Source organism: Trachemys scripta, chromosome 22, assembly GCF_013100865.1.
Source record: "Trachemys scripta elegans isolate TJP31775 chromosome 22, CAS_Tse_1.0, whole genome shotgun sequence".
In the NCBI taxonomy this organism is placed as follows: domain Eukaryota; kingdom Metazoa; phylum Chordata; order Testudines; family Emydidae; genus Trachemys; species Trachemys scripta.
This window is the reverse complement of record NC_048319.1, coordinates 598,801-625,952: the sequence shown is the minus strand read 5'-3', so window position 1 is coordinate 625,952 and position 27,152 is coordinate 598,801. Positions and strand designations below refer to the sequence as shown.

General features: G+C 42.1%; 1 protein-coding gene across 5 annotated transcripts in view; it reads left to right on the top strand.

The window, feature by feature from the left end:
• The first annotated feature begins 407 nt into the window (after window positions 1-407).
• CPAMD8 (C3 and PZP like alpha-2-macroglobulin domain containing 8) overlaps window positions 408-27,152 on the top strand; it is a 100,135-nt gene continuing 73,390 nt past the window's right edge. For 3 of the 5 annotated variants that reach the window (XM_034754950.1, XM_034754951.1, XM_034754949.1), the window contains exons 1-17: window positions 408-631; window positions 3,951-4,102; window positions 5,805-5,827; window positions 15,355-15,520; window positions 15,678-15,730; window positions 16,340-16,357; window positions 17,004-17,058; window positions 17,212-17,325; window positions 18,260-18,344; window positions 19,800-19,908; window positions 20,399-20,626; window positions 20,809-20,979; window positions 21,506-21,634; window positions 23,985-24,174; window positions 26,043-26,215; window positions 26,327-26,476; window positions 26,607-26,768. In XM_034754950.1, the coding sequence (XP_034610841.1) occupies window positions 549-631; window positions 3,951-4,102; window positions 5,805-5,827; window positions 15,355-15,520; window positions 15,678-15,730; window positions 16,340-16,357; window positions 17,004-17,058; window positions 17,212-17,325; window positions 18,260-18,344; window positions 19,800-19,908; window positions 20,399-20,626; window positions 20,809-20,979; window positions 21,506-21,634; window positions 23,985-24,174; window positions 26,043-26,215; window positions 26,327-26,476; window positions 26,607-26,768 (2,061 nt within the window). In that variant the 5' untranslated portion in view covers window positions 408-548. The remainder of the gene's footprint in view (window positions 632-3,950; window positions 4,103-5,804; window positions 5,828-15,354; window positions 15,521-15,677; window positions 15,731-16,339; window positions 16,358-17,003; window positions 17,059-17,211; window positions 17,326-18,259; window positions 18,345-19,799; window positions 19,909-20,398; window positions 20,627-20,808; window positions 20,980-21,505; window positions 21,635-23,984; window positions 24,175-26,042; window positions 26,216-26,326; window positions 26,477-26,606; window positions 26,769-27,152) is intronic. The other 2 variants (XM_034754954.1, XM_034754953.1) reach the window with 1 other exon arrangement.

The following is a 27,152-nucleotide window of genomic DNA, read 5'->3' as shown; positions in this document are numbered from 1 at the left end:
GGGGGGCAGCTCTGGAGGCATGACAGGGGCCAGGACTCCGGGATGGGGCGTGCAGGGAGCGGGCTCCCCCTGAATGCCCGGGGCTTGGGCGGGAGAGAGACTCGCTGGTGTGTGTGTGGGGTCCGCGTCCCTGCCTGAGGGGACCGGGGCGAGGTGGAGAGGCCGGTTCCTGCCGGGGGCTGCGTGGGGCCGGGCGGGGGTACGATGCTCATGCCCCCGGGGCTGGGAGGGGGAGGCGCGGGGGTCCCAGCCCCCTCCCCCGGTCCATGCTGTCAGGAGCAGGCGGGGAGCCGCAGACAAAGAGCCGGGGCCGGAGCCGAGCGGGCACCGGGGCCAGGAGGGGCGGCCCGGGGGCGGGGACGCGGCGGGGGGAGCCAGGGGGCGGCGGCCAGAGGCACCGGGGAGCCAAGACCGGGAGCCGGGAGCTGAGGCGGTACTCGCCGGAACAAAGGCTCCTGCCCGGCCGGGCTCGGGCTGCAGGGAGCGCGCCGTGGCCTGGGGCTCCCGAGCGAGCCGCCCTGGGGGAAGGAGCCGCTCCCCGGAGCGCCATGCCCCCCACGGGGCCCGGCGGCGCCTGGTGGATTCTCCTGTCCCTCTGCAGCTTGTGCGGGGCTCAGCCCCCGGAGAGCCAGTAAGTACCGGCCTGGGGCAGTGCCCCACCGCGCCCGGGTCACCGGCTAGAGACCCCCGGTCTGCAGCCTGGCTCTGGGGCATCGCTCCCTACCGCTGGCATGTGGGGAGCCCCCTAAGTTCTCAAGGCAATGCCAGCCCTTTCTCCGGGCGGTAGTCATAACATCTCCACCTTTTCCTTCCCCAGCACGGAGCAGACCCTGCAGGTAAGGAGGGGAGGTGTGTAGATGGAGAAACCTTTAAACCCGTGTAAGGAGCTGTTGAAGGATGGCTCACAACACAAATAACCCTAAATCGATCCATGCAACATTCTCAGCCAGGGTGGCAAACTGGAGGAATATGCCGGAGGAAACAAATATATCTGATAGTTAATCATCATACAACGGTCTTTGCAAAAATCCAAACTCTCGAGGGGGCGGGTAATACTTGTTTGGAATGTCTTAAACACAACGTTGGGGCGCATTTATGTACAAATACTTGTTTAATGCAAGGGTATGAATATGGACTGTTAAATATGAGCTGTGATCTGCTAACCGGTTATTGTCATAGTTTGAGGTACTGTTAGTTGTCCTGGAAGGAGGTGTTTACTGGAAGAACATGTGAAACTCTCTTGCCTGGAAAATCATCTGAGGAGTTTTTGTTTGTTTTTAACTTCTGTGAAAATCTTCTCATCTACTTTATAGAAACTGAGTACACAGTTAGTTCCTGTGCATTATTTTTGTTTAGTTTAATTTTTATTCAGGTTTGCTTTGTTTTATTAGGTTGGTTTGTAACCAGTCCACACTGAATAGCTGCTTTAACTAGATGCCATGAAGACTTCCTATTTTCTCTTGCTTACTAGAAAATATTTCACATCCTGCCAGTTCCTGCCAAGTTTTAGTGTAACCTGGCAGAGCCGTTAGTCAAAAGTTCTTGCATGATCTGTCAAGTTACCATCAGAAGTATCCAAGCTAAACATTTAATTTTCAAGTACAACACTACTAAATGACTTAATTTAAAGACCACATCAACAAGCTGATATTCCAGAAAAAAAGTTAGAATTGCTTAAAACGATGTGGATACATATGTTTCATATACATTACTGCAGACCAATACTTATGTGACAGTTTAAAAGTATGCAGTATTTTTGTAGCCTGTCAGTCCCAGGATATTAGAGAGACAAGGTGGGGGAGGTAATATCTTTTATTGGACCAGCTTCTCTCCCCAACAGAAGTTGGTCCAATAAAAGTTTGAAAGTAATGATTTAGTACTGGATGCAAATGAATTTTTCTCTCTCCTCCAAATAGATTGGCTGTTGTTTTCCTTACCAAGGATATGCAGATTAGGTAGCAACCTGGTCAATTTTTAAACTTGCGTCCACAGGACGTTTATTCTCAAATTCTTTAAGTTCTAAGTATCCAGTGCAATCTGACTGAACTACCATAGAGAGCTGAACTTATGTTGGGTGTAATGGGATCTCCATGGCAATGAGGCCTGCTGAGAGAGAAACACTGGGTTGGAATTTGCTAAAAGGTGACTTGGGGGCTGTAAAACACCATCAACCTCATCCCAGAGTGATAATTAATCATGGACTAAAGTGACCCAACTGCTGGAACCATAGTGAGGCAAGTGGCTGAAATATGTTTTAAAGTGTGTGACATGAAAAATTATCTTATAAAAAATTCCATTTGGGGGGGAAAGAAGCAGAAAGATGTATGATGTCATAAAAGAGGATATAAATGTATTGCTTACAGTATCACACACCAAAGACATTGGAGACTGTAATGCAAGAGACTATAGTGCATACAGTCTATAAATTTATGGCGTGGTGCCATTCAGTATGGGAAGATCATAAGCGTTCCCATCGTAACTGTACACAAGATTTTATTATGTATGGTTGTGAAGTCTTTCAGGGAAGTTTTAAAAGCGAAAGTGGGACTGTTAGAATACTTCTTCCAAAGCTGTGATTTTTTTAAATTAAACAATAAAAATTGGTAACACATTGTTCAAGATGTAGCCATTTTAACAGAAGCTGAGTGATGAGCAGAACTGGGAATGTGAACTCAGATCTCCTGACTCCCATTTCTAAGCTTTTACCACTAACCTCTGCTTCCTCTTTTAAAGCAGGGAAGAGGCGGGGGGTGGGGGGGAGGAAATTAAGGCCAAGGTTTTCAGAAATGGCTGATGATTTTGTATACCTGAGTTTTCTTGTAGGTGCCCAACTTAATATACCTCAATTGAGCCTGACTTTCAGAAAGTGCTGAAGCACCCACCTTCTGAAAATCAGGTTTCTCTGAGGTGTGTTAAGTTTGGCACCCAAAATAATTAGAAACTTTTAAAAATGTGGTCTAAAGTGCTTAAAAACAGGGCATTATATATAATGCTAAACTGGAGGGCTCTGATTGATGTCACCAAATTCTTCAGTGTGCATCATTCTTTTCATATACAGCAGACTGTACTTAATTGTGTATGTTAGTATGTATAATTAGGATATCAATACTAGTACACTATAGTTGAATTGTACCAGTAATTCAGGCTCCTATTCGTGGCAATGTGACTGCAGTTCTATAAATGTGAATATATCTGATAAAGTACAGTGGAGAAACAGCTATATATTGCTGTGATATAAAATAATTGAGCTTAGTGCTGGTTTCAAAGTACTATAAAGTCTAATTAGTACAATACTTATTTTTGTTGATACTTAGTATCCTATATATAAGCCAGAGATACAAATCACACTTTCTGTAAATTGCTGCTAATGCTTGTTGCTTTATTTGTTCTATTGATGTTTGTCATGTGGAATTCTTTGGGTAGCATGCTGATGTAAACTGTAACTTCACAGGATCTCTTTGCAAATGAGCATTAACTAATGTACACATATCAGGAACTGCTATCTTGATTATTAGTGAGGTCCAAGGGAAATGGTGCCCAAAATGTGAACATGTAAAAGTGTTCTATAGATTGGCTGGGAAGCTGCCCTCATAATTAATATGAAGACTTGATCTTCAGAGACTTCAAAACCCTTATGGTGATGGCCCACCTCTCCTCGTTGGATCAAGATGGAACACTACAGTCACTTTTTTTTTTTTAGTAGATGAAGCCAGTGAAGATAGCCAGACTGCAATCTGCTCCATTTTATGCATATTAGACTGAGTCCCAAGCTCCTGGCATGTTGCCAATGTGGCTGTCCTGGGGGCAGACTCTAGGTGACTGTATTACAGGATATTTTGCCCTTTTCTTTATGTTAATATTTTAAATAGTTTCATGCTGTTTGGCACCTTGATCACCTCACACTTTGTTGCTGTTTTCACTGACTATCCACTTCCAACCTTATTTCCCAGGGGCTATTTGATAGCAGCACCTTCTGTTTTCCGATCAGGCGTAGAGGAAGCTGTTAGTGTGACCATCTTTAACTCAATCAAGGAAACAACAGTCCAGATTCAGCTAGTGGTCAAAGGAGAAACAGTGGCACGAGGCCATGGAGCAGTTCTGGGTAAGTTCTCATTTATGGGAAACTGAGTAAGAGCTAGTGTACAAGCCAAAGTGCTGTAGGGAGCTCTTTAGCATCTTTTAGAGAATGGCTTCTAATAACGCTGAAGCTGGATCCATAATAATTTGTAAACCATTTATTGGTGCAGAATGTTCCCAGCTTTGATTGCACTGGCTTGGCTCTGGTTCATGGTTGTCTGAAATGATCAACACTGATGCCTTTGAAACACTAAGATACATGGAGAACTTAAATGCAGGTGATGCACTTGTATTCAAGTGGTCAAGTGGACATCTAGATTCCCATTGGAAACCTGAGCTTTCTCATTGAAGGAACTATATGTAGGATAAGAGAATAAGGTTGAATTTGAGGAAGAATATGACATCTCTGCAAAAACATCAGAATTCTTCTACCCCTGAATCTGAATTTAGTGGGGAGGCAAATTCACCCCCTTCAAGATCCATCATGGAGACTTTCCTCTTCATTATAGAGAGAGGTGATAACTTTGGTGCAACTAGATACCCTTTAGGATTGAAAATCAAATCCATCTTTCCTGTCTCGGAAGACAAAAGGAGCTTTGACTATGTCTCGCTTAACACATTTGTTACAGTGTAAAACAAATTACACTGGTGAAAATGATGCTCAGCAGTGCTACCAATGATGGAAGCTGTAATGTAGACTGGACTCAGACAATCAACAGTAATTTTTACCATTATGTTTAACACTGCTCTATGCAAAGCTTAGAAGAAGCATGGATGCTGTGATCTTAATGACTGCCTACTAACTGAGGAAATCTCTGAAGTCTACCCTCTTGGTTCGTAAGCTTTGATTAAAACAGCTTCTGAGCTGGGATAAAGAAGAGTGATCCAGAGGTGGTTGGGTCTGGCAGAGCCTGTAATTTTATGGGCTGTGGCTGCTTCCATGAAAAGAGAGAACCAGATTTTGGTGGTCTTAAGAGTGTTCCTAGTCATCTTAGTTGGCTTTTATATGGGTAACTTTTTTATTACAACTAATGGGGACTACATGCATAAATCCCTCACTCATCAGTAAAATAAGTCATGATCCATAGAAAAACTCCCCTTTAAAATAGGATTCCTTTCCTTAAGGGAATGTCTCTGGTTTTATATTTCTCCTTCTCCCCTTGCAAATTGGATCAGTCTTATTTTAGGTCCCAGGTTAGCAGAGAGCTGCGCTGGGCTGGCTACATAGATGGGAGTGGTATTTGTACACGTAGGTGATACATGCTAAACAGAAATCTTAGCTATCGTAAGATACAGCAACCAAAATAGACTTTATGGGTGTCTGATGAGGATGATTCAAGTCACAGAAAAGGACAGATCTTTGGCAGCTAAATATTCTAGTAAGCTTCCTTGTGGCCAACCCCCAACCTTAGTTGCGTACTCTAACCATAGAGCACTTTGCCGTTTACTCTGAGAAAAAGTTATGAATTAACATACCCAGTCAGGCCAAGTTTATACTGAAGAGCCTAGCTATATATGGTTTCCTTCCTCCCACCTCTGCTGCTGGCTTTGCACAGTGCAGAAAAAAATATTTCCGCTAAATCAAACCATAATCAGGGGACCTGTCAGTTGGAGGCATCATGACAGTTTCCCTCCTCTGAGCCCTACTTGTCTTTGAAGTAAGTGCTTTAATTCAGAAAGAATAACACAATGCCATAACTCACTCTCTCTCTCTCTTTCTCTCTCAGATAAAGGGACAATCAAGCTTAAGGTGAGTGTCAAGTATTATTCATATAGTGTTGAGGAGAGAGAATATTCTAAGACTACTAGATAATTAGCAGCCAAAGAAAATGAGAATCAATTTAGGGCTGAATTAATAGCCTTGGTTTGGCAAGCCTTCATGATGATGTTTCATATGAACTATATATGCAAGAGTCGAGCAATTTATATGGGTGATTGCTCAATAACAAATTAATGACTAGGTTATTTTATAGATGTGGTGCTGTATAGGATATATAACTGACAAGGAATACAGGATGTACACAGAAGTTCTCAAAACATGTCAAGAAATTACTGGATATCCACTGAAAATCATTCCAGTAATAACATGTTCCTACTGATCTTCTGTTGCTACATAGACTCTTTCCTGGATTTGTGCAGGTTTTAACTTCTGGCATTGGTAATATTGCAACACAACCGGGAGTGAATAAAATACAGCCATATTAACTTTGGCTGCACTAGAAATATGGGGAAGTTACCTTTATGGCCAAGGAGAATCCATAGTGAGGTAAAATAATCATCATGCTTAATTTAAATGCAACTAAGGCAGAAAACCCTGTTAAAACAAATACTACAAAAAAACCCCACTATGCACCTATATAAGGAGATCATATGAGTTTTAAATAAATGGCGGAACATCTGAGCTTCATTCAAATGCTTTGCATCTTGCATAAATCATTTACCCCTGTGCCCAGTGAGCATTAAATGCTGCCAAATTAGATTTCACCGCTTACTTGCATTGAAGGTAGTGACTTTACACCCACTTTGCAAAGGTGTAAATGACAATAGAGGTGCTAGGCAGGCCCTTCATATGTCATCTTTGCAAGATTGTCTCCCTTTACTTCCATGCTGATATCAGGTATGTTTGTATTTTCTAGGCTTCTGAAATATTGGATATAAATTAAATAATAATAAAGCCACGCCATATGTATTTTTAAGTGCCACCAAAACCTTTGGTTCCATAAGAGGTGTTTAAATATGCTATTCTGGTATATAATGTGATTATGATTTTCTATGAACCTTTATTACTGCTGTTGTGACAAAGTAGGAGTAGGAATGGAAGACAAAGTGGTGTGTTAACATATTGGATCTAATTATGTTATGCAGGACTTGCTTTGGGGTAGTTATCTCCAATGGGAGATGGAGGGTGGGGAACAAATCTTACAGTAATTGAACTGTGACTTGTTTCTGGAATACTGGTAATACATCACTTTTAAGAAGCTTGTAGGGCTGTGGGGTCTGGATAATTCATTGGATTAGATTGGTGAGGCATGATTTCCCTTTACAAAAAACATGTTGACTCTTCCCCAAAACATATCTTGTTCATCTATATGTCTGATAATTCTGTTCTTTATTATGGTTTCAACCAATTTGCCTGATACTAAAGTTAGGCTTACTGGCCTGTAATTACCAGGATCACCACTGGAGCCTTTTTTAAAAAATAGGCAATACATTAACTCCAGTCATCTGGTACAAGGATTGATTTAAGAGAGAAGTTACATTCCACAGTTAGTAGTTTTGCAATTTCATATTTGAGTTTCTTCAGAACTCTTAAGTGAATACCATTTGGTGCTGGTGACTTATTGCTGTTTAATTTATCAGTTTCTTCCACAATCTCCTCTACTGACATCACAATCTGGGACATACTTCAGATTTGTCACCTAAAAAGAATGGCTCAGGTCTGGGAATTTCCCCCATAGCCTTTGCAGTGAAAATCTATACAAAAATTTCATTTAGCTTTTCCGCAATGGCCTTGTCTTCCTTGAGTGCTCATTTAGCATCTCAATTGTCCAGTAGCCCCATTGACTGTTTGGCAGGCTTTCTGCTTCTGATGTACTTAAACATTTTTTGCTGATAGTTTTTGTGTCTTTAGCTAGTTGCTCTTCAAATTATTACATGGCCTGCCTTATTATACTTTTATATTTGGCTTGCCACAGTTTATGCTCCTTTCTATTGTCCTCACTAGGATTTGACTTCCAATTTTAAAAGGATGCCTTTTTGCCTCTAATTACTTCTTTTATTCTGCTGTTGAGTTATGATACCATTTTTTTTTGGTCCTCTTACTTTCAAAAAAAAGAGTTATACATTTAGTTCGAGCTTCTATTATGGTCTTTTTAAATTGTCTTCATGCAGTTTGCAGGCATTTCACCTTTGTGACTGATCTTTTTAATTTCTGTTTAACTAGCTTCCTCATTTTTGTGCAGTTCTCCTTTTTGATGTTCAATGCTATTGTGGTGGGTTTCTTTCACCCTACAAGGATGTTAAATTTAATTACATTATGTTTGCTGTTATCAGCTGATATTGTTTGCTGATTCAGCTATATTCACCTCTTGGACCAGATCCTGTGCTCCACTTAGGACTAAATCAAGAATTGCCACTCCCCTTGTGGGTTTCAGGACTAACTGCTTCAAGAAGCAGTCATTTATGATGTCTAGATATTTTATCTCTGCATGCCTTCCTTAGGTGCTATATACCCAGTCAATATGAGGATAGTTGAAATCCCCTATTATTATTGGATTTTTTGCCTTTGTAGCTTCTCCAATCTCTGTTTCACAGTCACTGTCACCATCCTGGTCAGGTGGTTGATAGTATATTCCTACTGCTATACTCTTTTTGGTCATATCCTGAAGTTTGTTGTTCCTGCTCTGCAGTTTGCCTGTGACTGATATTCATGCTGTTCTGTCCAGTGTTTAAATTGTGCTTGGGAATCCGGTTGCAGGAGGGGTCTGAGACGTTTCTTCTTCTTTTTTATGTAGTCGATGTACTTATCCAAATGCACTTCTCCATTACCACCTATCCTTTCATAGCAAGAAGACATAATGTGAGGGGAACTATAGATAATATCCATAGTTAGAGAAGCCTCTGTAGACTTGTTCACCCAAAGCTTGCATCTCACTATTGAATACGATCTGCAGCCATTACTGATTTCATACTTTGATAAAGGCAGTGTATTGCTCCCTTTCACTTTTCAATTGTCTTGAACTGGTATCATAATGTCACTCTGTGACATGTTTTTTATATTTGTGTTTTCATCTAAAGATACTTTGTTGTTGTATATTTGGTTTGTATGTTTGAAACAAAGGGATAATTGTAACTGGAGTGAGTGTGCAAATGTGGGTCATTTCTTTCAGTAATGCCATATACTTTATAATAGGCTTAATTATTTCTCTATGTAAAACACTTGGGGCATATCCCAGAGCGTTAGCAAGCATCCAAAGAATCTACTCTCAATTTCTGAGGAGCATAAAATGTTTAACTTGGTGGTGCAGCTGAGTCTCACTCTTTTATATGTGATCACTTTCATCTGTGGTGAGTGTGAAACTCCTGTAACCCTTCTATCAAGTGGTGTCGACAGAAACAAGGGCTGGGTTCAATATCTAGTGGTTCCTTTTAATGTTACAAAACAGACCTGGCTTTTGAACCTCCACCCAGAAATCTGAGAAAACCAAACACCACCACTAGGTGCCTCTAAGAGGCAATTCTTGCCTACTCGCAAGTACTGAGTCTTGTGTATAATAAAAGAAAACTTATTAAAAGGGAGAAGGAACTCAGCATTAATTTGGGAAAACACCATAACAATGTTTCAAAAGTATGCAAACCATGAGTTCACACCCACCCCACAGTATCTTGGGCAGTAGTCCTTTGCCTCCATTTTCCATCTTGTGGTGTTGAAGTCTGATGGGTGAATGATCCTTTAACACACCACTCCCCTTTTCCTCTGCTGCACCCACTCACAGTTGGTTGTTTGAAGTAAAAATCCCAGAATTCAGGGTTTGTTCACAGGGGTTCACCTCCCTGAAAGGGGGTTGAGCAATGTTACTTCTTCCTGCTGTTGTTGTCTCTGCCATCTTTGCTGCTGCTCACCACTGTCTCTGCCATCGCTTGCTGCTGCTCTCTGCTTGCCACTTGCTACTGTCTCTACCAGCAATGCAGTGTTCTGAGGTTCCACCACTTAGCCAGCTCTTAGTGATTTTACCAAGTAGCGAGGAAACTTACTACTGCTGTATCCTCTGCATTGTTTTTCATTGCACACTGTCCCCTTCTACCCACTCATCAGTGATTTCAGTTCTAGTGATCCCTGAGCAGATACAAGGACTCTATTTGACTCTGATCAGTTCTGTCTTTAAATGCCAGAAGTACAGGTCTGTCACATCTTACGCGCATTTAACATGCACGATTTCAACTTTACACCGTCAGAAAAAAAAAAAAAAGGAGAAAAACAACAAACTTGTAGTGTGGGCGATTTTGCCTGCCATTGAACTCAATGGGGTTTTGGCTATACGCGGTTTTCGCTTTACGCGCTAACCGCAGAATGAAACCCCCGCGTAAGATGAGACAGACCTGTAAAGGACACTTTTTAAACAGAGTCCATACCCTCAAGTAGTAACATGAAAACTCATGGCGATCGGGGGAGGTCCCAGATGACTGGAGAAAGGCTAATGTAGTGCCCATCTTTAAAAAAGGGAGGAAGGAGGATCCGGGGAACTACAGGCCAGTCAGCCTCACCTCAGTCCCTGGAAAAATTATGGAGCAGGTCCTCAAGGAATCAATTATGAAACATTTAGAGGAAAGGAAAGTGATCAGGAACAGTCAGCATGGATTCACGAAGGGGAAGTCGTGCCTGACTAACCTAATTGCCTTCTATGATGAGATAACTGGCTCTGTGGATGAGGGGAAAGCAGTGGATGTGTTATTTCTTGACTTTAGCAAAGCTTTTGATACTGTCTCCCACAGTATTCTTGCCACCAAGTTAAAGAAGTATGGGCTGGATGAATGGACTGTAAGGTGGATAGAAAGCTGGCTAGATCGTCGGGCTCAACGGGTAGTGATCAATGGCTCCATGTCTAGTTGGCAGCCGGTTTCAAGTGGAGTGCCCCAAGGGTCGGTCCTGGGGCCGGTTTTGTTTAATATCTTTATTAATGATCTGGAGGATGGTGTGGACTGCACTCTCAGCAAGTTTGCAGATGACACTAAACTAGGAGGCGTGGTAGATACACTAGAGGGTAGGGATCGGATACAGAGGGACCTAGACAAATTAGAGGATTGGGCAGAAAAAAACCTGATGAGGTTCAACAAGGACAAGTGCAGAGTCCTGCACTTAGGACGGAAGAATCCCATGCACTGCTACAGACTAGGGACCGAATGGCTAGGTAGCAGTTCTGCTGAAAAGGACCTAGGGGTCACAGTGGACGAGAAGCTGGATATGAGTCAACAGTGTGCTCTTGTTGCCAAGAAGGCTAACGGCATTTTGGGCTGTATAAGTAGGGGCATTGCCAGCAGATCGAGGAACGTGATCGTTCCCCTTTATTCGACATTGGTGAGGCCTCATCTGGAATACTGTGTCCAGTTTTGGGCCCCACACTACAAGAAGGATGTGGAAAAATTGGAAAGAGTCCAGCGGAGGGCAACAAAAATGATTAGGGGTCTGGAGCACATGACTTATGAGGAGAGGCTGAGAGAACTGGGATTGTTTAGTCTCCAGAAGAGAAGAATGAGGGGGGATTTGATAGCAGCCTTCAACTACCTGAAGGGGGGTTCCAAAGAGGATGGAGCTCGGCTGTTCTCAGTGGTGGCAGATGACAGAACAAGGAGCAATGGTCTCAAGTTGCGGTGGGGGAGGTCCAGGTTGGATATCAGGAAAAACTATTTCACTAGGAGGGTGGTGAAACACTGGAATGCGTTACCTAGGGAGGTGGTGGAGTCTCCTTCCTTGGAGGTTTTTAAGGCCTGGCTTGACAAAGCCCTGGTTGGGATGATTTAGCTGGGAATTGGTCCTGCTTTGAGCAGGGGGTTGGACTAGATGATCTCTTGAGGTCCCTTCCAACTCTGATATTCTATGATTCTATGATTCTAACATCTGTCCCCAGCCACTCTGACTTTCACTTGGATTTGGCATCACTCCCCCCTGCTTAGCAAGTGAGGTTAAGTTAGGGTGATTCCTCAATTAGGGCATGTTAAGTATACTTCTGCTGCCCATTAGGGATAATAATATTTAATTACCCCTGTGTTCAAGACTAAAGTGAATTTTAACCCAAAACAGCCAAAATTGATCACTTTGGGAAAGCAGGTCTGTCTGCTGATCACCTTGGAACAGCAAATGTGTGTATGCAAATACTGTCTGCTCCTGAGGTCTTTTCCCCCAATTCATTAATAGATGGCATGGGAGAGTTCATTCAGACCATGGATTACACTCCCTTTCCACAATCTAAATGCATTTGCCCTGCATTTGATCAGGAGAGCAGTGATGGCCAGCCACATTTCAGGGGACACTGAGGGAAAAGAGTTCTATACTCTCAGAACCTAGTAAATACTGCTCCCCAAAAAAGCCTAACTTGACCTTGAAAATAGCAATTATGTCCTTGAATAAAATAGCTTCTCATCTCTGTACCAAATGTGTGAAACAAATATTAAAATTGTTTCTGGATAACAAAATAATGACACAGAGACTTGAGAAAGATGATTGTTATTTTTTTCATAGTTGCACTTTGGGACCCCATTGTACTAAACATTGTTTATTGCATAGTTAGAGACAGTCCCTGCCTCAAAGTGCTTACAATCTAAATAGACAAGATAAACGATGAGTGGGAGAAAGGAATTACTTTTTCCCCAATTTACAGATAGAACAAGTCACTGAGTCTGTGCCTTTTTTCCCTAAGTCACAGAGGGGGTCAGTCCAATCCCTTGACCAAAAGACCATCCTTCCTCTCCCAGATTTATAATATCAAGGTTTAGGTTTTGTTTCTTTATGAATAAATTGTTTTTGCAAGGTCTGATGTCTTCTGAAATCCTGTACATTTCCTGCTGTCTCCTCTAAAGTCTTGTTGCTTCCTCAATCCAATGTATCTCATTTGGACTTTGTCTTGCTATTCTGCATTAATCAGTTTCCTTTAGGGCAGATTGTTCTTTCCAAGCTCATATTATCCTTGATATGCTGAGGAAATTCAGATTTATTAGACTTTTGGTCTGATTTTTGGGGTATGGTGGTGATGCTTTGACAAGGAGAATGGCAACATATCTTAAATATAGAGAAGTCCAAAGCCACCTGAATTGGTCTATGATGTCATTGATTATCATTCCTTTTGACATAGTTTCCTTTTATGGACCATGATTATTCCTTCAACAATTGCTAAGAGGTTTATTTGGATGGTGGATATCCTTTACCTTAGTTTATCTTGTTAGGAGTAAGTGCGGTCTGTAGTGAAGCACTGATTTTTATTGCTGAAAGGGTAGTGGTGGAGTTCAGTGCTAGAATCTCTAGATTGGCAGCAGCTAGCTTCTTCAAATGGACTTATTTCTTAGAGTTCACTTATTTAATCTGGCCTTTGGTGACGGGCTGCCATCTGCCTTGACTTTCCCACTGACAGCAATAGCAGTTCTGTTTGTGGATCCATGTTCAGCATGCTGTAGCTTTATTAGTCAAATGTGCTGGCCAGAAATAGAATAGAATTGTAGAAATGTAGGGCAGGAAGAGACCTCAAGAGGTTATCAAGTCCAGCCCCATGGACTGAAGCAAGACCAAATATACCCAGACCATCCCTTCCAGGTGTTTCTCCAATCTATTCTTAAAACCCTCCAATGACAGGGATTCCACAACTTCCCTTGGAAGCCTGTTCCAGAGTTTAGCTATCCTTATAGTTAGAATGTTTTTCCTAATGTTAAATCTAAATCTCCCTTGCTGCACATTGACTCTTTTTCTTCTTGTCCTACCTTCAGTGGATATGGAGAACAATTGATCACCGTTCTCTTTATAATAGCCCTTAATGTATTTGAAGACTTTTATGAAGTTCCCCATTCAGTCTTCTTTTCTCAAGACTAAACAAGCCCAGTTTTTTTAGTCTTTTCTCATAGGTCAGGTATTCTAAACATTTTTATCATTTTTGATGTTCTCCTCTGGTCTGTCTCCAATTTATCCACCTCTTTCATAAAGTGTGGTGCCCAGAATTGGACATGATACTCCAGCTGAGGCCTCACCAGTGTTGAGTAAAGTGGGACAATTACCTCCTGAATCTTGCACAAGACATTCCTGTTAATACACCCCAGAATGTAATAAGTAAGGTTAATGTACGATGTACTATGTTAACATTTTATAATATCATTGCCTTAAAATATATATATATATATATATTTAAATACACCCCAGAATGATATTAGTCTTTCTTTCAACTACATCACATTGTTGACATGTAGCATAGAACCAGGCAAGGTCACGGTGGTATTATGAGTCACTTGAAAAAGTAAAATAATAAAATTGTCCCATTGTACTCACTCTGTTCAGTTCTCCTATTAAGAACATAAGAAGTGTCCTTCCTTTCTTATCACTGCTGGGTCCCAAGATGTGTTAACACCAACCAGAGAATCTGGCCCTGTATGATAAGGAAAGGATGTGCTCTTCAAATGTCTGCAGAGATGGTCTCTAGTGCACATATGACCTTACTTGTATGAACCTGCTCTATTGGGTCACCTCTTTCCCTTTACTCTGCTCCTGGAATTTGCACACCATTATGACGGGCTTTTTTTCTTAACATCAGTTTAACCCTAATTTTAAGAACAGGGTAAAGATCTTAAACCAGGGGTTCTCAAACTGGGAGTCAGGACCCCTCAGGGGGTTGCAAGGTTATTACATGGGGGGGTCGCGAGCTGTCAGCCTCCCAAGCCCTGCTTTGCCTCCAGCATTTATAATGATATTAAATATATAAAAAAGTGTTTTTAATTTATAAGGGGGGGTTGCACTCAGAGACTTGCTATGTGAAAGGGGTCACCAGTACAAAAGTTTGAGAACCACTGTCTTAAACTGTTGGAAGATTTCACTGCTTAGTTCTTGAACCTGATTAGCTAGAATTCAGGGAGTTCAGGTCAGCAAAAGATGCATAGGCAGGTCAGATACTGCTTTGGGTGATGGAGGAAAGGAGAGAGGGCTTCATGTGATACTGACATAACTATGCCTCTCTTAAAGCTTGCCTTTTAACTCTAAAATGTCTGTGTTTTGTATTTTCTACTGACCATGTGCGCATATACATACACAAAGTTACACACAGATTTAGTGGGTGTCTCTTCCCTTCATCTTTAGATGGGGTGGTAATTTGTTTGTATTAGTTTTGCTGAGGCTTTGACATGAATAAACCATGATAATACTTAGTCCTGCCTTGAGTGCAGGGGACGGGACTGGATTGGAGGATTGGACTGGAGGGATAGCTCAGTGGTTTGAGTATTGGCCTGCTAAACCCAGGGTGGTGAGTTCAATCTTTGAGGGGGCCATTTAAGGATCTGGGGGAAAACAAACAAACAAACACACACACACCACTAACTGTCAGGGACAGTATTTGGTCCTGCTAGTGAAGGTAGGGGACTGGACTCAAGGTCCCTTCTAGCTCTATGAGATAGGCATATATCCATATATGATTATTATTATATTATGACCTCTCAAGGCACCTTCCAATTCTATGATTCTATGTTCTCCCCTGTAAGCACAAAGACTCTTTCAAGTCCTGTTTCTTCCCCACCTCGTGGTCTGTTTTCTAGGTGCCTTCAGGGCTTCGTGGACAAGCACATTTAAAAGTCTGGGGAAACCGGCACCTAACGGAGGAAGGTTACATCTTTCATAACTATACCACAGTAACCATAGATAGCAAAGGGTCATCGGTGTTCATCCAGACTGACAAGCCTGTCTATAAACCCAAGCAGAAAGGTAAAGTAGCCTCTGAGAACCTCACAGTCTCCACTTTTGCATGCAAAAACTTTAATACTTAGACCAGAACTCCTTTTAAGAATAATCCCTGAGACCACAACTCTTGTTGAGTACCAGCTCTGATGATTAATGAATTTTCCCTTTTCTCCCTTTATAGTGCTGATAAACCTGTTTACGGTCACTTCTGACCTGCGACCGATCAATGAGAAGGTAAGTGAATAGCTTTCCTTCCCATTGTAAAATGTCTGAAGTGTTCAGCATTTCTTGTTTATCACATACATACATGAAGTTACACAGCAATGTATTTAGTGGATGTTCCCTTCATCTTCAATTGCTCTGGTATCTCCTACTATGGGGTGTTATAATTAATGTGTTTGCTAGGATGTTGTAGTTTTAAGTTTAGTTTCTGAATTTGGCCACATTGTAGCCAAAGGGTAGGAGTAAGTGATAATCTGTAATTGCTTTGTGTAGGTGTAATACTATAGTGAAATAAAACATAATTAGGCCAAAGCAGCTGTGGAGGAGGAGTGTTTGAGGGAATAGCACTTTGACACTGATATTACGGGAGCACCCAGAGGCCAGGATCAGTCACTTAACCAGAGGTCTGAAGGGCCAGTTTTCAAGTCAGATGTTTGAGTGAAATGGTTGTTTGACCAAACTGCTCTTTCACATGAGTGGATATTACGTGTCCCTTCTACACCAACATGCAGGGGCCAGAAGCTCTGTGGCATACCCTGCTTATGCCAGCCTCACATCTTCTCACAAGATAGAAAAATACGGCTTTGTCTCATGGGTGTTTTTATTCTTTGTTTCTTTCAGATTGAAGCCTACATAGTCGTGAGTATCCATCATTTAGCAAGTGGCATCATTACACAGGGTCACTGAGGCCTCTCTGAAGGGAGCAGGTCACAAGTTCATGCTCTGCCAAATCTATCATCACCATCTCTGCTTGGAGTTCAGAAATGTTTTTCCATAAATGCCTCTTCAAGGGAAAACTGAACAAATTGGTTGCATCCACTGGGGTTAATGAATATAACAACCTTACCCATCTCTCTCATTTTCCTTGTTCAGTTACATTCCTATGCTGCACCTGGCTGGGGTAATATGATTATCTTTGCACCCAGACTTATGGTAATGGATGCATTTGAAATGCATGGAGATGGAGAGATCTTGCTAGATTACTCATATACCCCTCTCCCTTTTTTCTTTGTTTTGAGGGGAATGAGGGACCCTTTCTTTGACCATCCTCTTTTAACTAATTTCTTTATTTGACAAGAAATGGAAGAGCTGACCCCATGGTGTGACTGACTGGCTTTAGTACTGACACAAAATATCCCAAGCAATGGATTATTATTGTTTTTTAGACGATTGATGCTAATTATTTGTGTGAAAGTGAAATTGTTTGTTGCAGGCTGACAGTTAAAAGTACTAGTGAAATTTACCTTTTTTGTGATAATGTCTCTTGTCCTAAACCATTTTTTAGGATCCTCGGGGGTCTCGGATGATAGAATGGAGCAATCTGAAGCCATTTTGTTGTGGTAAATTTCTGCCTGTTACAGTTTAGCATAACTTTATTTTCCTCTGCTAGCTAACATTAATTTCTGCCTTTTGGGGTTTTTTATTGAAATGAACCTTTACAGAGATTGACTGATATTCAGAGAGGGCTCACAGTGTCTTTTCTTCTCTCCTAGGTATTGTAAATATGAGTTTCCCTTTGTCTGATCAGCCAGTATTTGGCGAGTGGTTTATCTTTGCTGAAATGCAAGGGCATGCATACAACAAATCCTTTGAAGTTCAGAAATATGGTGAGTTATTGCCTGCAAGTCAACTTTGATCATAATCCCAAAAATATTTAGAATACTGAAACTATGAAATATTTTTGATTTGAGCTGAAATAATCAAGAAATGATGTATCAAAAATTGCAGTAGAAAAAATTCCTGTCAGATGTAACATGTGGCAGGAAATGGACCCTTGAAACTTAACCAAACTCTTAGTTGATATCATCTTTTGTAATATAAAGGGGTTTATATTCATCATCACGTGGCACAATCCATGTATATAGGTAACAAAGACTTCACTTTATTTTGGAAAAACTGTTAAAGTTATTTTAAGTCAGTCACTAAGTTTTTTCCTTCCTTCACCAGATCCCATCTTGGACACTCAGAATTCCTAATCATCGCCCCTCTCTTATTTTTGCTCTTAAGGCCCCTTGCCCTATCTCAAAGTCCCTCTGGCTGGTGAGAAATGGGGATTGTTCCCCCCAGGTCCCCATGTGCAATATCTGACCCTGTCCACTGAGGTATTTATACTGTGCTCATCTTCAGACCTATTCCTGAAATGACGGTGGGAGGTACTGCAGGTAATGCAAGGTACTCCTGCCCCTGGCTCCAAGAAGCGAAACATTGTGCCTGCCACCCAGCCCCTAAATGAAGTTTTGGGTTCAGTTCTGTAGCTCGGATCCTCTATATGGGAACATGATGTATGGATGTGGGGCAGCTGATCACTAACTCGTTCTAGGGAATGGTTACTTAATAGCACCCTGCTAGTAGGATTCTGGTTTGATGGATCAGCTGATATTGATATGTTGCTTTCGTTCTCTATTCAAGGATGTGCGTCTTCACCTTGCCTGCAGTGCTCCAACCACAAGAAGGGATCTTGTCAGAGCTATATAGCTATTAGTACATCCTGGATTCTAAGATGTTTGTAAAACACCTCTTCTCTTTTTTGCTCCATTTTAGTGTTACCAAAATTTGAGCTGTTGATTGATCCACCTCTCTATATCCGAGATCTTGCAACTTGTGAAAAGGGAACTGTCCATGCCAGGTAGGGGATATGTTACAGATACAGTCCCATATTTTATAGGTTGAAGTGTAGCTGTGGGATAATGTAATCATCTAAGCTCAGCGGGAGCATGTGTCTCATCCTCCAAATGTTCCAGCATGACTTCAGAGCATTGTCAGATGATTTTCCTGTCACTGCACATTTGAATGTGATGCTCAGGTACCCGTGGTCTCCTGGCTTCCGTAATAAAGTTTCTAATTCCTCCATTGCATACACATCTCTGATTGTATGCTGTACTGTGTGTTGAGTGAATCCTTCATTCATAAGATCTCTGGAGGAAGAGGAAGCTGCTCTAATGTTTGGCTTAGCACCATAGCAATTCTTCATCATGTTAAGGTCCACAGATCCATTACAATGGGTACTTCAGCCTTCTTGCAGTTTGGGGGCAAAACCAGACCAGTCAGTCACTGCCAGCACAGGAATGCCTCACCTCCTGAAGTTCCTTGCAGTCTTATCTGCTTCCCCAGCCACTGGTGGCTTATCCATCCTTCCCAACTGAAGAGCTTTTCTGAGGGAAATTCCAAACTTTATTTCAAATTTCTGACTAACGGTTAGGCTGCCAGTGACTGACAGGTCTAGTTCTGCCCTCAAACTACAAGCAGGCTGAAGTACCCATTGTAACAAATCTGTAGACCTTATTGCTCAAAGAAAGAAAATTTTCATCTAAGCACAGATAAACTTTCCTATTAAAGGGATACCTTTTCAAGTTAAAAGTTGCGTGGTAGGGAAAAAAAGTCTTCATCTTTGTTGTTTAAATCATTTCATGTTTAAATTATTATAACATTGAATGCACTTTCCACCATTTCCACGGTTTGTTTATTTTTTGCATTTCACTCTCTCTAGGAGAGTGCTCCTAGACTGCTCAGTTTCACTTTCTGGTTCTCATCATTGTGCTGGCATAAGACTGCTATGTCTGAATTGCAGATACTGGTATTTAAATTTGAAAAAGAATTGTTTCCACTGAAACTTTTAAAAGTAGCTGTCTGTTCTTCTCAGAATGAACATGAAATGTTTGTATTGGGGAGGAGCCTACATGCTGAATTTTTTTTAACAGAAAAAAGAAAATATCGAAATTAGAAGAAGATTGTGCTGAGTTTAAAAAAATACCCTAAAACAGATGGAGCCTGAGATTAATCTGACTTTCAAGTCAGATCATCTCTGTTAGTCTGGATGCCTCTGTGTACAGAAGCCTGCGAAGCTGGAGACAGGATCTTTCTGTTCTCAGTCTAGTTTTAGTTTAGATCAACTGTTTGGAAGTTTCTAATGTAAAAACTTTCACGGAGATATTAACAATTGGCATTTAGAAATAACCTCTTGTAATTGCTTTTATTTTCTGAGTTCTAAGTATGCAGGAGTTGAGGATCCAGCATGGGGTTAATCAAGAAAATGGAGAGGAGCCAATCTGAGGTTTTCATTATCTTGCTGCTTCTATTTCAGATACACGTTTGGGAAACCAGTGACAGGAAAGTTAACTGTCAACATGACTATAAATGGAGTGGGGTACTACCGGCATGAAGTGGGACACCCTGTCCTCAAAACCATAGAGGTGAGGGGGATTATTAAATTAGCTACAATAGGAAGGCCTGATCTGCACCCTTTGACGTCAATACCAAAGCTCCCTTTGATTCAGTGATGCAGAATCAGGGTCTAAACGTGTTACCTGAGCTCTACAGACTAAAAATACTAGAGTATTTCACATGTTATCTGACTGTGTCAATATTTGGAGGAGGGGTGTTTAATGAGATAGTGCTAACAGAGTGCTAGGTGTTTTAGAGTATACTGATGGGGGGAAGGTGTGGGAGTGATGGAGGTTGGGGCAGTGTTATCACAGATTATGGATGAAGAACACACAAAATATGTTCCTGGTTGTTTTTTCCCTTAGGGAATGTGTCCCTATCCCAAGGCCCTTTAAAATAAAACAAAAAAATACCCCATCACCCCCCAAAGAAAGCAACCCCATGTTCTGTATTTGACCAGAAACACTTTTTTAACTGCATATGCTGAATAATGTTTTCCTTCCCCGGCCTGGCTGGTAGATTGATGGCTCTGCTGTTTTCGATGTGTGTGTGAGAGACATGATGCCAGCTGATGTCCCAGAGCATTTCCGAGGCACGGTCAATATTTGGGCCACTGTGACCAGCTCTGATGGGAGCAAGCAGGTCACGTTTGATGACTCAACACCTGTTCAGAAACAGCTGATTGACATCAAGTACACTAAGGATACTAGGAAGCAGTTCAAACCTGGCCTACCCTACAAAGGGAAGGTAAGATAGGGGGATGTGGGGACACTCAGGGTGGTTGATAAAAAGGCTATATAGGCAATTTATCCTAATGTGTTATACACCATGTGCTGAGATGTTCCTTTTATCTGGTGCTGAGTTTTATAACTATATGAAATTGCTAATAACATGAAATGGCTTGTTTTATTAATTAAATGACTGTTTAGGTAGAAGTCACTTACCCTGATGGGAGTCCTGCTGACGGGGTCACAATTCGAATCAAAGCTGAGTTAACTCCAAAGGATAACGTTTACACAAGTGAACTGGTATCCAGAAGTGGCTTGGTGGAGTTTGAAATCCCCTCTATTCCTACAGCTGCCCAGTATGTCTGGCTGGAGGTGGGTAAAAGCTCTTTATAGGATTAATGGGCTTTAATAGAGCTAATCTTGTCAAATGTGCACTTTGTGAATTGGTGCTAAAAATGGGAAATCAGTCAGTGACCTGAAGAAGAGCTCTGTGTGAGCTTGAAAGCTTGTCTCTTTCACCAACAATAAAAGATATTACCTCACCCACCTTGTCTCTGTAGTGACACTGGGAAACTTCTTAGCTCAGACTTAAACTTTCACCTTTGAACTGTAGTGAATATTTATCCAACCCCATATTGCCGATAGAACTGATGATAATGATAATAACAGGATAGAGTTGTCTGCTCTAAGTAGATCAAATACAGTGTGGCATTAAGAGTAAGCTTCAAACATCTCAGTAGAAAGTGAGTGTATTATCACAGTACTTTAAAGATAACAAAAGAGAAAGTGGGAGGGGTCAGTGTCTGGAATGGGAGTGGTGGTGACGACTGCATGATGGGGAGGGACAGGAGCCCAGTTTTCTATGTGTGAATAACATTCAGATGCATTTTTTCTTAAGACCAAAGTGACAGCAATTGATGGGAAACCTGCAGGGGACCAATATCTGCCAAACTACTTGTCTATCAGCAGCTGGTACTCTCCTAGCAAGTGCCATATCCAGCTCCAAGCACCAGACAAGCCTTTCCAGGTAGGACAGCTTCATGTTACATTATGATAACATCTGCATTTCTTGGTTCATTCATACTTGTTGTCCTAATGAAGTATTTCCAGATATATCTGGGGGCCATAGCATATTATTGTATCCACAGCAGACCTTAAGAGGCTTCACTTTAGACACTGACCCGTCTTTAGCCATGACCTACTTCACTACTTGGTGCTGCCCTGCCTTACCTGCCCCTGAGAATGTACCATGTTTCCTAAAGGGGTGAAGAGAGAGTTTTGATCCCCAGTGGAGACCTACTGCACTCCAGAGCTCAGATCACAAACTAACTCCCAACACCCTAAAGTCTGTATGAATTGGATAGTAAAAATGACAATGATATTAAGATTTTGGTTCAAATCAACAAATGCCAATTGATTTGAAGTGAAGCCAGAGTGGGATGAATTAATCATCTAATTCTCAGATTGGAACTGTCTAGTCTCCTTGGAATTAAGAGTCTGAATCCCAGCAGTATCAATTCAGTCCTTTACCTCCCAAAAGTAAATAAATCGAGCATCTTGTAGTTTTCTATTAGAGAGGGTGATGACTTTTGGGGGGAGACCCTAAAAACTGAGCTTCCCTTCTGTGTGTAAAAGTTTTCATGATATGTATACTAAGAGTAGATTTGTCCATAGCCAGAATTTCTCACCTTTTTGTTGTGCTGATCACCATTTAAGTGCTGCTCTCCACCCCCAGAAGAGGCTGCACGTCAGTGATGGGTTTGTATACATGCTTTGTAAAGTACTTTGGGATTTGGTGGTCCATATATCTGACCTACTACTATATAATCAGCAGGCCTAGTAGGCTGAGTTTCAGAGTCAGTGTAGTCAAATAAGGGAGTTTTATGGTTGCATTTCATGGCAGTTTAATGGCTAATTAATCTTTTACAAGATTTCTGAGGTATGGAAAGGGGATTACGCACTACTAATCTGAACACATTGTTCTTATTATAACCTGATTAGAACTAATTCTGCTGTGGGAAAGCAGGGAATTGTGTGACCAGCTGATGTGGGAACCATTTCTTCAGCTCTGCCAGTTCTTACTGGGTGTTCCAATTAACTACATATTTTTTTCATGAACAGTTTCATCATTTTGCTCTCAGAAACTCTAAATGCCTCAAATATTTAACATCATAAGGCTCTTCTCTCTGGATCCTTCTGCATTTTCACTGCATTTAACCATTTGGTGGCTTTTCACTTCCCTGTGCCACTGTTTTGGTTTGCACCATGTGCATGCAATAGGGAGGTGGGACTATTAGCACTTAAGAGAGAGGCTTCTCAAAATATTTCATTGGGATTCAGGTTTGTTACTCCATTTTCAGCATTAATGGAACATGATTTTGTACCTTAAATGGGTGAGGATGGCTGGGAGCTGCAGACGGTTCTGTGTGTGGGGAAATAGGGCCTCGCGATAACACGTATTAGTTCCCAAATCCCAAAAGGAAGAAGCTTGTATTGCAGATGAAGTGCTCCTCTGCCCCACAGAAGGCACCGTCAGCCAGTGACAAGTCAGTGACTCCCAGGCCTTGAAAAGATGTTGCCTAAGACTGACCTGTCCTGTGGGGCGTGGCAGTGGTGACAGCCAACCCTCAAAGAACTCCCTCCCTCATGGGAGTTCCTGTCAGGACAGTAGTCCTGGGTAGGGTACAGCTTGCTCTTTTCCACCTACTGGAAGTGCAGAGACAGTGCAGGAAACAAGTGCACTGCTTTGAAACCTCTTGCAGATACTAGGTGTATCTGCCTGGGAAAGGGAAGCACCCTTCATGTCTGTCTGTTTGATGTGGCTCATAGAGTCAACATCATAAATTAACTTTCTTCCCAGTTCAGATTTTCCTGATTTATTTCAGGACAGTCCTGTTGTGTATAAATTAGCATCTGCATGTTACAGTAATTACCATGTGTAATCTCAATTAAACAGCAGAGCCCATATTACACCTCCTCCCTGCCCCTTTACTGTGAGATCTGAACCTTGTAAAGGGGTGTCTAAAATTCAACCCATTCTCACAGCTGCTCTGTGCCAAAGTCCTTATCCCTCAGGATTCCAGAGATTCCTTTATTCCTTACACTAATCCATATTGCTCCTGCACCTCATCCTCCTGTTAGACTCCCAGGGACCAAAGTGCTGCCCACAGGTGCTCCTTTGTCATGGGGGGAATACACCAGAGTGTTCAGTGTGAATGTAACAGTCTCTTCAGCCTGTGAGCTGCTTAGGGTAAGAGCCATGTCTTGTGTGTGATGCTCATCCCCAACTGCAGTTCCGTGCTTTACAGATAATAAGAAGGGTCTGCAGTGTTCATTATAACAAACCTGACCCCTGGCTGCTATGTCTTTTTGCTCAGGTGGGAGAGGAGGCCCAGATCGCAGTGAAGTCCACATGTCCATGTAATTTCACTCTACATTACGAAGTTGCATCGCGAGGTAATATTGTCCTTTCAGGGCTGCAGCCTGGTAACATCACACAGCAAAGGAGCAAAAGAGCCACGTTCCCCTTTGATAAGAACATCCATGTCACTCATTTCCCAGGAACAGGTCAGTAGCTAAAATCTTAACCTAGCAACAAAAGTGCTAATCCTTTCCCTTATCTAGATTGAGGGCTTCCCTCTTAGTGAAGACAAACCTGCTTATTGTTAAGCCCCTTAGCTGTTCTTTGCTCATGCTAAAGGGCACAGATGAATGCGTGGAAGGGTGCACATTAAATTTTATGCACACTTTGACATATAAAGTTCATTTACTGTAAATGGTAAATCTGCTCTTACCCTCATATTGCTTAGGGCATGGGATATGCTGTGCCTGGCAGGGCTGGGGTGGTAGGGATAGGACTGCTAGGCCTGGTAGCGCTCAGATGGGAGGAAGGAGATCAAGCATGGTAGTGCTGGGGGAGAAAATGACCAGGGATGCTGGGCCTAGTAGCAATTGGAGATATGGAGGTGTGGAGAGAAAAGGATGCTGGCAACTGGTAGTACGTGAGGGGAAAGAGATGCTGGGCTTGGTAATGCTCAGGGCAGGATGGGGGAAGTGTAACACTGAGGGGTTTTCAGAATGGAGAGAGAGGTAAATAGTGGTGTCCCCCAGGGGTCTGTACTGGAACCAGTGCTGTTCAACATATTCATAAATTATCTGGAAAAAGGGGTAAACAGTGAGGTGTCAAAATTTGCAGAGGATACAAAATTACTTAAGATAGTTAAGTCCAAAGCAGGCCGCAAAGAATTCAGAGGGATTTCACAAAACTGGGTGATTGGGCATCAAAATGGCAGATGAAATTCAGTCTTAATAAATGCAAAATAATGCACATTGGAAAATATAGACCCAACGATACAAAGTGATGGGGACTAAATTACCTGGTATTACTCAAGAAAGAGATCTTGGAGTTATGGATACTTCTCTGAAAACATCTGCTTAATGTGCAGCAGCAGTCAAAAAAGCTAACCGTGTTAGAAACCATTAGGAAAGGGATAGTTAATAAGACAGAAAATATCATAATTCCACTATATAAATCCATGGTATGCCCCCACCTTGAATACTGCATGCATTTCTGATCACCGTATCTCAAAAAAGATATATTAGAATTGGAAAAGGTAAAGAGAAGGGCAACAAAAATTATTTAAGGGTATGAAATAGCTTGCATATGAGGAGAGACTAAAAAGACTGGGACTTTTCGGCTTGGAAAAGAGATGACTAACAGGGAATATGATAGAGGTCTATAAAATCATGAATGGTGTGGAAAAAGTGGATAAGGAAATGTTATTTACCTGCTCACGTAACACAAGAACCAGGGGTCACCCAATTAAATTAACAGACAGCAAGTTTAAAACAAACATAAGGAAATATTTCTTCACACAATGCACAGGCAACCTGTGGAACTCGTTACCAGGGGATGTTGTGAAGACCAAAAGTATAATTGGGTTAAAAAAATAATTAGATAAGTTAATGGAAGATAAGTCTGTCAGTGGCTATTAGCCAAGATGCTCAGGGATGCAACCCCATGCTCTCAGTGTCCTTAGCCTGTAACTGCCAGAATCTGGGAGTGGACAGCAGGGGATGGATCACTGTTCTGTTCATTCCTTCTGAAGCATCTGGCATTGACCACTGTTGGAAGACAGGATACTGGGCTAGATGGACCATTGGTTGGACTCAGTATGGCCGTTCTTATGGGGCAGGAGGCACAGAGAGATGTTGTGGATGTGGGAGGGGGCACAGATGAATGCTGGGCCTGGTAGCACTTGGTTGGGGAGAAGAACACTGAGCCTGGTAGTATGTTGAGATGGGACATGGACAGATGCCGGACCTGGTAGCAGATGGGGGGGCTGCAGGGGAGGACACCAGGTCTGGTCGTACTCGTGGGTGGGGGACACTGCCTTTAACAAATAACTATATGCTTTGTACAATTTGTTATTTAGCACCTACCAACCCCCCTGCAACGGAGGTTGAAGTCTGCATGACCTTCCTCCATTTCATGGTGGCTCACAGCATGGCTCCTCTGGGCCGTCTCTTGGTGTATTACGTCAGGGAGAATGGAGAAGGGGTCACAGACAGTCTGCAATTCACTGTCAAGTCCTCCTTTGAAAACCAGGTATCAGCAGCACTGCCAGTGGAGCAGAGAGGATGGCCTCTCTTGTTACTCTTTGTAGTTTTGTCATCTGAACATTGTGTGAGATAATGAGGGTTTTATTTAAATACCTAGGTTTCAGTGGCACTTTCAGCAAATGAGACAAGGCCTGGTGATGTTGTGAACCTCAAGATTAAAGCCGCGAAGGGAAGCTGTGTCTGCATTGCCACGGTGGATAAGAGCGTCTACCTTCTCAAGACAGGTTTTCAGCTGACATCCACCCAGGTGAGATAGAGCTCAAGGCTCTGTCTCATTCTTTCCTGGCACTCCCACCTGTCCACTCAATGAACAGGGAGCTGCAGTGAAGCACAGTGTACTTAGGGATGTGATGGTAACTTCTCTTCTCTCTGTTCAGGTTTTCCAGGAGCTGGCAGAGTATGATGTTTCTGATGCCTTTGGGGCTCCCAAGGAAGAAGGGCATTTCTGGTGGCCAGGCATGTCCTCACGCAGACGCCGCCGCTCCTCTGTCTTTCCCTGGCACTGGGATATCACCAAAGATGCCCGCTTTGCATTTACAGTAAGAAGCATCCATCTGTGCTCTCGCTCTGACTTCTCTGTCAGCTGTCTGTGTGATACATTCACATTGTTAAAGAACAACCACCTCCATTTGCATAAGACTGTTTGGCATCTTAGGCCAGACTTTCAAAAGAGCTCAGTACATTAGGTCTGGGCCACAAGTGTCATAATGGGACCTGTTGAGTGCTGATCTTTTTTTTTTTAAATCTGACCCACAGAGAGTATAGCAATGAGTGCTATGTATATAGATGCTTAGAGAGAGAGCGGCAGTAACAATTAGCAGAACTTCCTGCTCTGTAAAGGAGAGTCTTTTTAGGAAAAAATTTCCTGAAGTTTGCTAATGTTTGAATTAGAAAAGGAATGAAGGTACAGACCTATGGGTATC